This window comes from Struthio camelus, chromosome Z (genome assembly GCF_040807025.1).
Source record: "Struthio camelus isolate bStrCam1 chromosome Z, bStrCam1.hap1, whole genome shotgun sequence".
Taxonomy (NCBI): Eukaryota; Metazoa; Chordata; class Aves; order Struthioniformes; family Struthionidae; genus Struthio; species Struthio camelus.
In genome coordinates this window covers 48,272,696-48,286,440 of record NC_090982.1, presented here as the reverse complement: position 1 = coordinate 48,286,440, position 13,745 = coordinate 48,272,696, and the positions used below count along the sequence as shown (strand labels likewise).

Genomic DNA, 13,745 nt, shown 5'->3' with positions numbered 1-13,745 from the left:
ATTGAAAAGTGTATGAATTCGTAATAGTATCTTGACTTTTAGTATCCTGGGGAAGTTTCAAGAGTTCCAGATCTGGGATGTAGTGAAATGAAGTGGCCAAGTTTTTAAATGTGACAGCTTGAACAATGATAGCAAGTACTGTGAATAAATAACGATTTTTAAAAACATTTGTCCTGTGCCTTCAGCAAGATGTTGTGAGAAATACTTTTGTAGCCAATTTTAAGGAAAATCATACAACTCTGGAGCACCCTTTATGCATTGTTTTGTTTTGAAATTTTACTGATTAAAAGATAAAAAGCATGGAAGCAGAGAAACATATACTTGTTTATTGTTGGTGTGTGTTGTTCGCATGTTGAAACCATGAATGGCATATTTTGTCCAAAGAGAAGACTCTTTTTCATCATTTCTGTGATACGTTTGTTTGCTAGTTCAGGAGGTATGGTAACTTCAGTTCACCAAATAAATAGAAGTATCTGGTTTGCCAAGTACAAAAAAAAAAAGTTAGCAGCGAAGTGCACAATTGCAAAAGCAAAGAATTGTAAAGATCTATAACAAAGATACAGGAAGACCTTTTTATATCCAAGTCTGCCTCTTTAGAGTGAGTAAATGTTGAAATTTGAGCAGGAAAACTCTAACCTGTGGATGTGGTTAGTAAATCTGAAGCTGCTAGATTACTATACTTGGTTGACATCTATCTTAAGTAATCTTCCAAATGATTCTGCAATGTGTCTGCAGTGTGGTCCACAAACACGTTACAGACTTAGCTGTTTCCAAAGTGGGGATTAAGCCTTCCTGTTCTAAAAATGAAATGTTAAGAGACATCTGCTTGTGTCTTCCTACATTATTTTTCTGAAATTAAGTGGGGATTTCAAGGTTAAAGATGCAATTAGTCAAATTCCCTTCAAGTGTCTCCGAGTACAGTAAAGCAAGGATTCCCAGAGGGATTTAAATAATTCTTGCCTACAATACAAACAGTCTTATCATTCAAAAGCTTTTTTTCCCAAGAATATCTGTGAATAGTGTTACGTACTAAAGAATGTTAGTCTCATGAATGAAAAGTTAGCTGCTTGCATGATTTCTGGAAAGAATACCTGTGATATCATGCTGAATGAAAGACTGAAGTTTTAAAAAAAAAAAAAAAAAAAAAAAAAGAGAGCGAGAAAGAAAGTAGTGCCTGTTGTGATCAAGTTAAATTAGGCTTACTCTTATGCGTGTAAATAAAAGTCCATATGAAGAATCTCTTTACTTCTGGCTCCATGTCCTGAAAACTGCAAATACAGAAGTACAATTTCTCTCATTTGCACTTGAGCACCATTTTTCCAGAGAGCTGAAAAGTAAAACATCCACAACTTTTAGCTACCTGTTAGAATATATGTTAATTAGAGCTTGTTCCATTTATATCTTTGCAAATGAAAATAATGCCTTTTAGAGAAAGCATTCTTTGTAACTGGGAAGGCTGCTGATATCCAAACAGAACTGACTGGATCTAAGAAGACGGGTAGGTTTTCTCATGTATCTTGAAAAGTTCTCTCTCAAAACACAAATGTGTTGAAATTTGTTGAGCACCTGATTTTGCATTCCAAGAAAGTTTTTTGAGATGGTGCAAATCCTCGTTCTAGTCTTACTGGTGCTTGTAGTTTTATAGTGGGAATTACTTTATCCCATTTAAAAGAAAGTAATCTCAATGAATATGTCTTTTCAGATGAGGAGCATGTTGGGGAAAAGTCACTCAGCTCAGGAAAGACAAATACAAACTTCAGGCAACACTGAATCACGTTATATTTTATATTTCCTGCAATGCAGCAGTTTGGAACATCAGCTAGTGGGAGTGAGGAGGTCAGGACTCTGTTCCTTATGGGGAAACAGTCACTAGTTTTCTAGATAGACCTACAATGTAGTAGAATTACATTAAATATGACATAATGATGTCAAGGAAGTAAGTGACCTCAAGAAGACTGAATGAACAATGAGTTAACTGAGCAGAGTTTAATGAAGCAGAAGGATGTGATTAGTTTAATGAAGGAGGAAAGAAAAAGAAACAACCTGGCTGCTCTTTGAATTTCTTTTCAGAGTGATAAATACTTGGAACTGGACTATTTTTCTCCTGAAGAGACCAATATGATCATATGTTACACACTAATGACTGCTTTTTAATGTAATTGTTTGGACAACAGGAGAGAAATTCTAGCTGATGTGGGGCCAGTAGAAAAATGAAAATGCTTCTAGTCCTTTAAAAGTATTTTGCATGTCCTGTGGATTGCAGGTACTCTGTAGCGGTTCTTAAATTTCCACATTTAACACAGTGGTTCTGGAAGAAGCTTCTTCTAGTATTCGATTTTCAGAGTTGAAACATGCAGCCATTAGATGAGTTTTGGAGAAGCTCTAAGAAGAGAAGAGGAAATTAGCTTGGTGTTAGTCCATGGTGGCATATGAGAGTCTTTCCTGCTACAATAAATCGTGGTTTTGACTATGCCTTGGTCTTCATATGCAGCTTATATATTCATATGTATTCATATACCTGTAGAAAAAGTTGAGAGAGTTTAGTACTTAGTTTGGATTAGTACTGCTTGGAAAGATGGGGCAGTGATACCTGTACAGCAGTATTGACATTTTTGCAGTCTCTGAAACACTTGAGAATAAAATAGTCTGTCTGACAATCTGGAGTTGTTCCTCAGAAATTATGGAAACTACCCATTGCAGTTTTGGAAGGTATGTTTTAGCTATGATAGAAGGAACACCATAAGAATATGGCTGTGGAAAGAAAAATAGCGCAGAGAGCACTGGAGACATTTGAGCATAATGTCTGCTAACTTACAATCATTTTTATCCGCCTCAGTGTGTTCAATCTATTCTTCCATTAACATGAAGCATGGGGGTGAACAAGCACTACAAAAGTGCAGAATTCAGAGTTCAATGAAAGTTCATCAGTCAGATCCTCTGTCTTTATCAAGGCCTTACTTTTCTTCAGTTTTATTTATAGCCTGGAGCTTAATTAACTATTATTATTAATTCCTGGAAAAATCCAAATCTTTATCTGTAAGCACCTGGAAGGTAAGAAAGAAACTGGGTGCATATTCAGTTTTTAAATGAGATGTGGATGCACGTATTATTTTCTAACACGTGGTACTCACTTTTTCTGAGCTGAACTTGGGTGCTGCGCTGAGTCCTGAGACACAGTGGCAAAATATGCCTTGTGGCAGCCATCCTAACTCTGCTGTTGTTAACCTGTCACTGCCTTCACTTTCTTCTACTCTTCTGCCTGATGAAATGCAGTCTTGAGCCTTGCTATTTATCTGTGTCTGTGAGAATCTGCTACAGGATGGGGATACAAAACTGGTTGGGTAACAACACCCAAAGAAGAGCACATGCCACATGCTTCACTACCAAAATGCTGGGGGATTGCCTACATCTCTTAGCATTGCATTGTTTTCGCAAGAGACCTAAGATGACAAAATAAAGACCATGCTGAGAAAGTTTGCGGACAATAGGAGGCTGGGAGTGACTGCAAGCGTGGTGGAGAATGAGATTCAAATTTGGAAGAATCTTGACAAATTGGAGACATCATCTATAATAAAGTAGGGTGTAGTTCAGTAAGCACAACTACAGCGTGTTACCTGTAGGCAGGACTTGCACAGATACAAGATAGGGAAATAACAGGCTAGGGAGCAGTCCTGTAGAAAAGGACCTGGGATTTGTGGATCACAAAGAAAGAAAGACTTAATATCATGCTGTTGTGGAAAAGGTCAATGTACTTAGACAAGCACTTAAAAGACACTTATGGTAATCTCTGCTCTTCTCAGAGTTGGTAGATCCTCCAGTCCGCCACTCTTCTAGGCTCGGAATCCCAAGAGAGATGGGGAACGACTGTTCAGAGTTCAGAGGACAGCAATTGTCTAGAATATAATGATCTTAAATGAAAGATTAAAAGAATTGGGATTGCTTCAGCAAAAAAGGGGATACTCCATTCTCACTGTTCTTCAGTAAGGGGTTTTACCTGGAGCATAGATTTACTTACCTGAAGATAAAATTTGGGCATCAGGAGATGCTTTCAAATGCTAAGGGCAGTGGAATACTAGGTCAGACTGAGAAGATTGAGGCTTGACATAAATCTTCCTGCCCCAGGCAGGTATATGTGGCTCTTCGGTTGTAGGAAAAGGAATTAGATGGAGTCTTTAGGTCATGTGCAGTTTTTTATTTGTGAATCTCTTAGTAAATTACTTTTATTGCATCTATTACTTTCATTTGCATGTGTGAAGAAAATTCCAACAGGTCAATGAAAACCCGGTGCATCCGAAAAAAAGGAAGGAAAGGTGATATAGCTCCAACCATTTATTTCTAAACAGAGAGAGTCTAAAGGTTATTTCCTGGGCTTTTATCTGGTTTAGATTTTGTTTTTGTAGTACTGATGACTATACATCCTATTCTTTGATGCAGTTCACTGTTTCTTATTCTCATGTATTTTTAATAAGACCGCAACTGCAAGAGGTGCTGGAAAAATCCTTGTCTTCATACAGCTGCAGGGTAAGAGAATGAAAGCGTACTGTGAGGAATGCTGTGTGCAATCAAGTGAAGTCTGTCTAGCTCAATATTGTGTTTCTGCTGCTGGCTACTATCAGAAAAAAAGGGAAAGATGCCACAGGTGTGAGATGATAGTTGCTCTGACGTAGCTTTCCTGCTTTTGTGGCTTAGAGACATCCCGAGATGGAAGCTGCGTTGTATTTAACAGACCTTTTTTCATGAATTTGTGTAATAATTTTGAACCTGCTTATTTCTTGGCCTCAAAAATGTCTTGAGCCATTGAGTTCTCTCATGTAATTATGTACTAGGTGAAGAATTACTTAAGAACAACTTTTTAAAAATTCCTGTGTTCCTATGTTCTTCTGGGAAATGCTTCAAACATTTGACATATCGTGTCGCTTTGTGCTGTCACTTTTTTATACTTTAATCTGAGGCTTTCCCATTAGTTGTTTGTTTTGCAAGCTAAAAAATTCTCTTCACTTTCTTTGTGCAGAAACTGTTCCATACTCTGATCAATATTGCCCGTGTTTTTCTGATGCTTTGTTTTTCTTGAGATAGAATAAATAAAAGATACAAGAGAACCATGAATTTATCAGCTCCATAAGAACATGTTATTTTCTTTCTTCCTTTCATAAAGATCTCATATTCTGGATGGTTTCTAACCTGACCACTGCTAAGTATTGAACAAATGTTTTCAAAGAAGTATGTTCAGAGAATGCAAGACCATCTTCCTGAGTGGCATTAAACAACTTAGCACACAGCGCTGTGTGCTATGTGGCTAGAATTCTCCCTCCTGATGTATTATATTGGATTTATTGATGTGAAATTTCACCTGCTGTTTCATATGCCTGTTGCTCTGTATTCTTCTGCAGCTCTCTGTAATCAAGTCTCATGAGGTTTTACTTACTCATTATAATCACGTATCATTTGCAAGCTTAAGCACAGATGATACGTGAAATGATAAATATTAAGGTGGCCGTTCTGACCAGCAGTACAGGTCCTAGCACTGATTCTCCTGAGGCTTGTGACTCCCTCCCTTGTGAATCTTTGTGAAATCTGAATCCTCATGATCTTCATTTCTGTAAGAGCTCTCCATGAGACACTTCAACAGAAACTTTTTAGAATTATTTTGTTCACTACTACTTGTAACACCTTTGCCCATCTGCTCCTCGACTCCTTCAAAGAAAAGTGGGGAAGCATGACTTTCCAGTACAAAAGCTGAGTTGTTCCCTACCACCACCATTGTTTTGGTCTAAAAATTTTTATTATAGTTTTAACCACTTTGTCTAGTGTGGAAGTCAGACTCTATGTTGTACTCCATTTGTCTTTGATTAGGTCACCTTAACCCTAAGTTTGTGCAGAATTAGTAGAATGGCCATTTCAGCCTTGGTCCTTAAACGCTTCTATTGAATAGTGTCTGGTTCTGGTGAATCCTCATCATTCAATTGATATTTTTTACATGCTTTACTGGTGCTTCAGCTTGAGAGAATACCATATATATTCCCCCGTACAAAGAGGATCAGGTGAGGGATTGGCTTTTACTGCCTCAGCAGTAATTTCAGAAGACAAGAATTTGTCTGGCTTTTCTCCTGTAACCTTCTCTTCTTTTAACTCCCTTTTAAAAAAATATATCTTATATTTTATTCCTTTGACCATGGTTACATTGAGGTAGCAAGCTGTCTGTAACTATGAGATTCTGCTATGTTCAAGCCCGGAGACAGCAACAGGAATTTTGTTCTGTAATGTTTTATTGCTCTCTTACAAGTAGCTGTATAGTTTGCTGGAAAAAGTTCATTGTACTTCCCTGTTTTAGCTAGTATACCCCATCAATTACTCCGGTATGAGAAAGAGTTTGTATAACCAGTGTTCGGTTTGGACTTTTAAATCCTACTGGTGACTTCTATGCAGATGGAAATGTGGACATGTATATGAAAAGGCAGCTGTAACTGAAGTGATTATAAAGGGAAGTTGGCTTTGCATTTTGTTTTTAAATTGACGAACAAAAATGTCTTTTCTTACGTATGTAATAGGATATATAATGAAGAACATTGTGGTTTTCTTCTGTGTGCAGAGAGCAGAAGATACAGTTTGTCTGGGCTTTTTGAGTGGCACCAATCCGTAATTTATGTTAATAAATGGGGTTTTCAGAAAGGAGCATTTAACCACCTGCAGTTCTTTGACATGTGCTTAAAATCTTCAGGTGCTGGTGGTAACCAGGCTTTCGCTTTCATGAGTACCATTAACACTAAGAAAGGGGGGGAAAACCTGTTACTATCTAGTGGTGTTCTGCTGTTTCTGCCTGGTTTGTGTTTGTGATGGGAGGACTGGAACCAAATTTACCATAATGTTTTACTCTTATGTAATTGAATTTTGATTTTTGGAACTTCTCACAAGAATTTGTGCATCTGGTATTAAACGTGTGGTGAATTTTGTAATGTTTCTAGCCTGATGTGTTAGTTATCTCCTTTCGTATTTGCCTGCATAGCTGCTGTTTCCTTGAAGTAACTGAATGCAAGCATCACTTAGAGCCTTTCCTATTTTTGGTCATGGAGAAGTGGAGGTTTTGTATTTGTATTAGGAAGCGCTTAGTTTCTAGCATGTCACTAAGTAAACTGAAAGTAATCCTAAATAATGTCTGTTTGAGTAGGAACTAAAACTAACCCTGGTGCTTTGTTTTAAATAATGGAAATCTGCAAAGCACTTCTCTTTTCTTCACCCTTCCACACTGAGTCTGTCTCTCTTTTCAGTTTTGTTTAATGTATTTAATTTCTTAAAAGGCACGGCTAAACAAATATAGAATGCCTCATCTAAAGATTTAATTTTAAACTGGTACAAGATTGTATGTGAACACTTAATTGATCCAGAAGTGGCTTATACAGATTAGCTGGCAGCTACAAGCAGTATGCAAAGCTTGTATATGAAAATAAGAAAAATAACAGAACTGCAAAGATCCAGCCTCATTTCTCAGTTTGCTTCACAGAATTTGTGTTCTCCAGTTGCAGCTTGAATTTTGAGTGCTGCAGTCTTTTTAACTCTCTCACCTCTTGCTATTCAAGGTATTGGAGTAATTTGAGAATTTGTAAAGAAATTTCAGTGTCATGGTCACTTTCACACTTGCCACTTGTTTCTTTACAGTCTTTTGAAAATACTGCTATTAACTTTCTTTGCCTTATAATATCTTCTAATCACCCATGCTTCTCCTTTCCTTATTAACTGGCTTCCTTTTCGTTTTATCAAGGGCAGAATTCATATGTTCACAAATAAATGAATTTATCTGATTTTCCAGGTATAATACACTCCATCATAAGAAAAGAAATTCCAATAACTTTAAAAGATAACTGTCTTGAGCTCCATATAGAAGTTTTGTATAGGCAAAATTATTTCTAGCCTCAAAATCGTGTGTATGAAGTGATAGCATAATACTACTCGCAAATTCCTACTTGAGGAATCTTTGCTCTTCCTATTTCCTTCCAACTGTATTTTTTTTAAATCTATCTTCTGATAATAATCTGAAAATGCAAAGCAACATATCAGAATTGAATTTTTGCAACGTATTGTAAAGTAAATGCTGGAACAAAGTAAAAAAAAACTATATATGATCTCTTTTTCTTTCACAGAGTTCCTAGAAAACAAAAGAATATTCTGGAAAGTGAAAGTCAGAAGCAGCAGCTGCTGGTATAAAGAAAAGTGTACGAAGGATCGTTTTTCAGAGAAAATTTGTTAAGGTATGTGAGCTGTGTTTTGCAGGAATGCTTTCCTGCGAATAAGCTGCTTGTTTGCCTTGGATAAACCAGTATTTCAGACCGATTTTGAGGTGATCAGGCCACCTTTAGATTACCACGTAACATGTTAACTCAGTGAACTTATTAACTCAGTTGATGTTTCATACAGCTAGCATCAAATGCATATATAGACAATAGTTTGAATATGTGATTAGTCTAAAGAAATGATAGCTAAAGTATGTGTCTTATGTTTCATGGTCTTTCTTGTACGTTCCGGGAGTAGATCTTTTCAATTATTCAATTTCAATTACATATTTCAATCATTTAATAGTCTAATTTTTATTTGGGGCATAGGGGAAGGGATAAGAATGATTGTTTTCCTTTTTTAATGGAGTATAACTACTGTAAACTTCATATTCAGAAACTGAGATAGACTGTCTTGAAAATTGATCACCTGTTGTAAATGTGTTTAAATCTGTTCTAAAGCCTTGAATTTGAGCATCTGTTTCTCCTGAATCCAAGTCCTCTTCCTTTTCTCTTTTCTGATTAATCTGAATGTTTTGAATAGGGCTGCAAAATATGTACCATGCTGACTTGGAGCCCGTGTAGGTTTAGGATCATGGGATTTGATAGAATAGGAGTTGATCACGAGCCAGTGTGATCCTCTCAGCGTACCATTCCCATTCCATATTCCTCCTTCTTGAGGGTCCAGGTGTGCTGTGCTACCCTGTTCTGAATTAAACTGGAGGCCAGGCTTGCTTCTGGTTTGTGGTTTATCAGTTGCCTACCTTGGCGTGGAAAGCTCTAAATATGTGGGCTGTCATTCAGATTATTAACTATAAGTTTCAACTGGTGCACGTGGATCCATCATTTTAAGATTAACAGTCACATTCCCAGATACGTTTCATGGCAATATATAATAGAATCCATGAGCCACAAGTTGTTGCAAGGGCAGGAGAATATTCCGAGTAAGTATTGTTTTATAAGTGCTCTATTCTTCCCTACTCGTTTGCTTTTGGTGGTTGTCAGAGACACAGGATACAAGGCTAGATGGGCCAGTGATCTGACCCAGTATGGGTCATTCACATGTGGCCAGGGTGGGTTGCAGTCTTTAAATTAGATGTAGATGTGAAAAGTACTTTCTTCAGAGTTGTTGCTGATTCCAGGAAGACTACTAATGCTGGAATACTGGCTCTGTTTGTTTCAGTACTGAAGAATTATGTGACTGTTATTGAAGATTTTCAGTGACATACTGGCAAAATTTAACACTGCTTAGTTTGGAATCTTACTCTTGGTGGTAGTGATTGAGATCACTCATAGACCATATTTGGTAACTTAAATTCTGAACTATTCAAGGAATGGTTCCTCATTCGCAGTATATTATTAAATGTACATTGGTAATTTACTTGTCTTTGTTATTTTGAAATGGAATCTTAAAAAAATTATGTCCTACTTTCTTAGAATTGGCTCTGGAATATATTTTAACTGTTCATACTTACCAAATATTGATGGCTAATTTTCACATCCAGTAATTTTATAGTGAGATTACATCTGATTTCAAAATAAAGATTAAACTAGCTGGAACTCAGTTGCACTGTCTGGTGCCACTGGGATTTTGCTGCTTTTGCAAAACGTGCTAGACCTCTGTTTGAGACTTCACTGACATGTCAAATTATGCAAGCATTGTTCACTTGTGGAAAAAGAAATAAACATCGTGGGCATCTATGAAAGGAAAGACTTATTTACAGTAAGGGTAAGCAATTCTTGAAGGTTCCCTTCTGTAGTAATTTGTGATTTCATGTGTTGGTAGTCATCAGTTCTTCATCTAGCTAATTTAAAGCATGATGCCAGTCTCTACTTTTTGTCCTTTCCTCTAAGATAAAATGTTCTTCTTTTTTTTTTTTTTTTGAGAAACAGGTTTTTCCTACTTTCATGCCTTTTTTCTTTTTTTTTTTTTCCATGTTTTCTGCATTGGAGTAGGAAGTACCTTTCCTTATCTCCTACTGGTTCCATAGTAAATCTTTTCTGAATTTAGGTTTTGTTTTGCGCTTCTCAGTTTTACCTCTAGTTTGTGGTTGCAAAATCTGGGTAAGAATCTTTGTCTTGCGTGTTCAGCACTACCATTATAATACTGTGTTGAGAAGCAAAAAAAAAATGGAACCACTAATATTTCTTCCCTAATCCAGTAACTGTGGTTGTGGGGAAGCACAAGAGGAACAGACCACGAATAGCAGACAGGCTTGCTCACTGTCCTTAAACAGCATCTCCTGTTGCCACGGTTAGAGGCAGAGCACTGGTCTAAATGGATCATTGGTCTGACCCACTAAGGCATCTATGAAGTCATCTGTGTACGCTGGTGAATATCAAATCTGGAAAAATACTCGTATATATTGATGCCAGCTATTGTCTATGTATGCAGGCATCTCACAATGTAAGCTGAAAAAACTAATCCTTACTTACTGAAGGGAGACTTGGCAAGCTGGAGAGCAATGTTATTGGATCTTCTGTTCTATTGATTTTTTGTGATCTTATGGCTCCATAGTCAGTAGAAGCTGACTGAAAGATGCTGAGAATACTTCCTCCATCCCTCACCCTCTTGCTTTTCAAGTAAAAGATGGAGGCTAGGGTAAAAGAAAAGAAAAACAGCACTCTGCTAGTAGTACAGGGTCAGGCTTGGTCCTGAGATTCAGCTCCTATCTGTTGTGATTCTGGAAGCTAAAAAAGTAAAGATACTAGTTTTTCTCACAACTCTTAGGTATGTGGTAGGAGAAAAATCAGCTTGGTCGCAAAGGTAGATATAGATCTAAAGGGTGTCAAAAAATAAGAAGCACCAGTCACGTTGAAAAGTAGATGCTTTAAGATTTTTTTCTTTCTTTCCTTCATCTTGCTAAAATATTAGTGTTTTTCCAAGACTGTTCCTAAACTTTAACTGTAAAAATATTATCGTTACTACAACTAAAAATGACAAATCCTTTATTTAGTATTGCTCTTTTTCGACAGAGCTCCTAACCATAGTGAGATTTCTGGCTAGAATGTGGTGATGAAAGTTTGTAACAGAATGTGCTAGAATTAAGGTTACTCATATAACCTTGATTTGCCTCCATTGTATATGTGCATAATAACATGATGCTGTTTTTATTTTCTTTGTGGAATTTTTGTTTCTTTTGGTACATAGCAGGGCTTATATTCTGAGAATAAATACATACTGGATGCAGCTTCTTTCTATAACTTGCGGGAAGAACTAACGGAGGCAGGAAGCTGCGGGAAGAGAAAGAATGATTTTGGGAGTAAGGCTACTCTGGAGATACAGTGGTTGTGCTGTTATTGCCATGGCATGTGTCGTGTTGGACAAATCATATATAGGAAAGATTGCCCATGTGATGACTGTTGTTCATTTTCTGATAATCAACTTGGAAGTTGTAGGTTCTGATTTGCAGAAATTTTGTGTGGTAGCTGAAGCCAATTACGTCTTTGTTCTGGATGTTTAACATGCTAAAAATGCTAGGCACTCTGAAAAGTCTGTCTTTAAGCCTTGCAAATTAGGCATCCAGTATTAGCTGATACAATGTTGACATTAATTTCTGCATCTTAGTTGTCTGTGTTTTTAAAAAAAAAAAAAAAAAAAAAAAAAGAAGAAGTATTAGTCTTGCTTCACCATGTGCCATGCGCTGTTAGGAAGATAAATCTATTAACATTTGTAAGGCACTCGGCTAATTTAAACGCCAGCCAAACGCATATGAAGAAACTGGTCCTTGTGCGTTGAACGAACTAAGGCTTGGCTGGAGTGTGGGAATTGGTGAAAGAGCAATGCAGAGGGTATGTCTGTGCTGTGGTCTAGTGGTGTAATTGTAGTTCGTGTAAATTTGTCACCTGATTTGAAGCTGATTAGTATAGGGACAGGTTTTTGATGAATACACAGAAAATGGGTGTTCAGCTCACAGTACAAAACCTATGCGAGTCTGTGGAAATTACTCCTATGTGTGGGCTCAGCTGTTTTGTGATGTGGTTGCAGGTGTATCGTGTCAGAGGCAAGCTCAGACATGTGTCTGTGACCTGAGGTTGTGCTATAGTATTTCATAAGAACAGGGTTCAGTATTTATTATCTGGTTATCAAACGCCCGTTTAGTGCAATGAGACTAGGCTGCCTTGGGGGAAAATAGTATGAAATTAATCCCTCAGGATGTGAGAGGGAGTAACATAAGGTTGCATGGCAAACGTGATTTGAGTTATTTTCTCGTATTCTGTATGTTTTGAGTAGTTAGGAACAAACTAGCTAATCATGTTCCAGTTATCCGTTTCCCAGACAGAGATGCAGTACCTCAGAGCTGATGGCTTCTTTACACTTCTCTGTGCTCTCAGGACAATATACACAGGACTCAAATATTTGGGGTCACTAGGAGTGAAGCAATGCAGTTGGGTGCTCTTGTCTGGAGATATTTAATCAAGTTGATAAATATAGGTAACTATGTGAACTGGTCTCTCATATCTGTCTTAGAGGCTTCCATGTGTTCCCTCATAACCCTACTTGGAGTTAGGGAGATAGTGTTATAATGCTACGTTTTACAGACAGGAAACTGAGGGACGCAAACTGAAATTGAGCTGAAAATCCAAAGCAACATGTAGGACCTGAGATCTCTTCAAGTGCTTGATTGCTGTTCTAACCAGCGTGCTGACCTTCCTTCCAGTTTGTGTCCGGGTGGGATATGTACAGTTGTGCTCAATTTTATGGTTATGTTACTTGAGCGTTTAGATGTTAATAGGTGCTCTTTGTAACACAAGTTTTTCTTTCTGTATGTTTCTCATGAATCTTATTCTGCTTTCAGATGTGGTAAAGAGGCTATCTTGTCACCTGAATGGTATACAGTGCCTTAAAAAATGGGGTTTGGAAGTGACCTGAAGTATTCTCATGATGCTTTATTAAAACTGCAAGATTGGGAACTACGACTGCTTGAAACGGTGAAGAAATTTATGGTCATGCGAGTAAAAAGTGATAAAGAGTATGCCTCCACTTTACAGAATCTTTGTAATCAAGTAGATAAAGAAAGCACTTGTCAACTGGATTATATCAGCAATGTGTCCAAGGTAAGAAGAAGGTATTTTGATTTTGGAATATCCTTAGAAATCAGCAGTATTGGGCGGGGGATGGGGGTAGTTTGGATTCCTTGTCTATTTTTTTGTAAGTAACAAAGTACAGCTTTTTTTTTTTTTTTATTTTAAAATGCGCTACTGAAGTGTGTCACAAGAACTATTTCTTTCCTGGCTGCTTTGCCAAGTAATTATATTTTGTATTCTGTCTACTTCATTTGAAGGAAAATGGAATGATAAGTGGCCTAGCTCAAAATAGTGTGTCTGTTGGATTCCTGTTGATTCAGCTCCTTGAGACTTACTGCTGGCAGTGTTTAAAATGAGCTTCTTTTAGCCCCTCAGGGGAATATGCAGAAGTCAAGCTCCGTTCTTGCTTTAAGAGCAATAAAATAACTAGAATTCTGAATTCTGATCTTCAGT

General features: G+C 37.3%; 1 protein-coding gene across 6 annotated transcripts in view; it reads left to right on the top strand.

The window, feature by feature from the left end:
• Positions 1 to 13,745, top strand: part of FER (FER tyrosine kinase) — a 179,308-nt gene that overhangs the window by 5,022 nt on the left and 160,541 nt on the right. For all 6 annotated transcript variants that reach the window (XM_068927396.1, XM_068927398.1, XM_068927397.1 and 3 more), the window contains 2 exons: positions 8,136 to 8,243; positions 13,064 to 13,322. In XM_068927396.1, coding sequence (XP_068783497.1) covers positions 13,116 to 13,322 — 207 coding nt within the window. In that variant the 5' untranslated portion in view covers positions 8,136 to 8,243; positions 13,064 to 13,115. The remainder of the gene's footprint in view (positions 1 to 8,135; positions 8,244 to 13,063; positions 13,323 to 13,745) is intronic.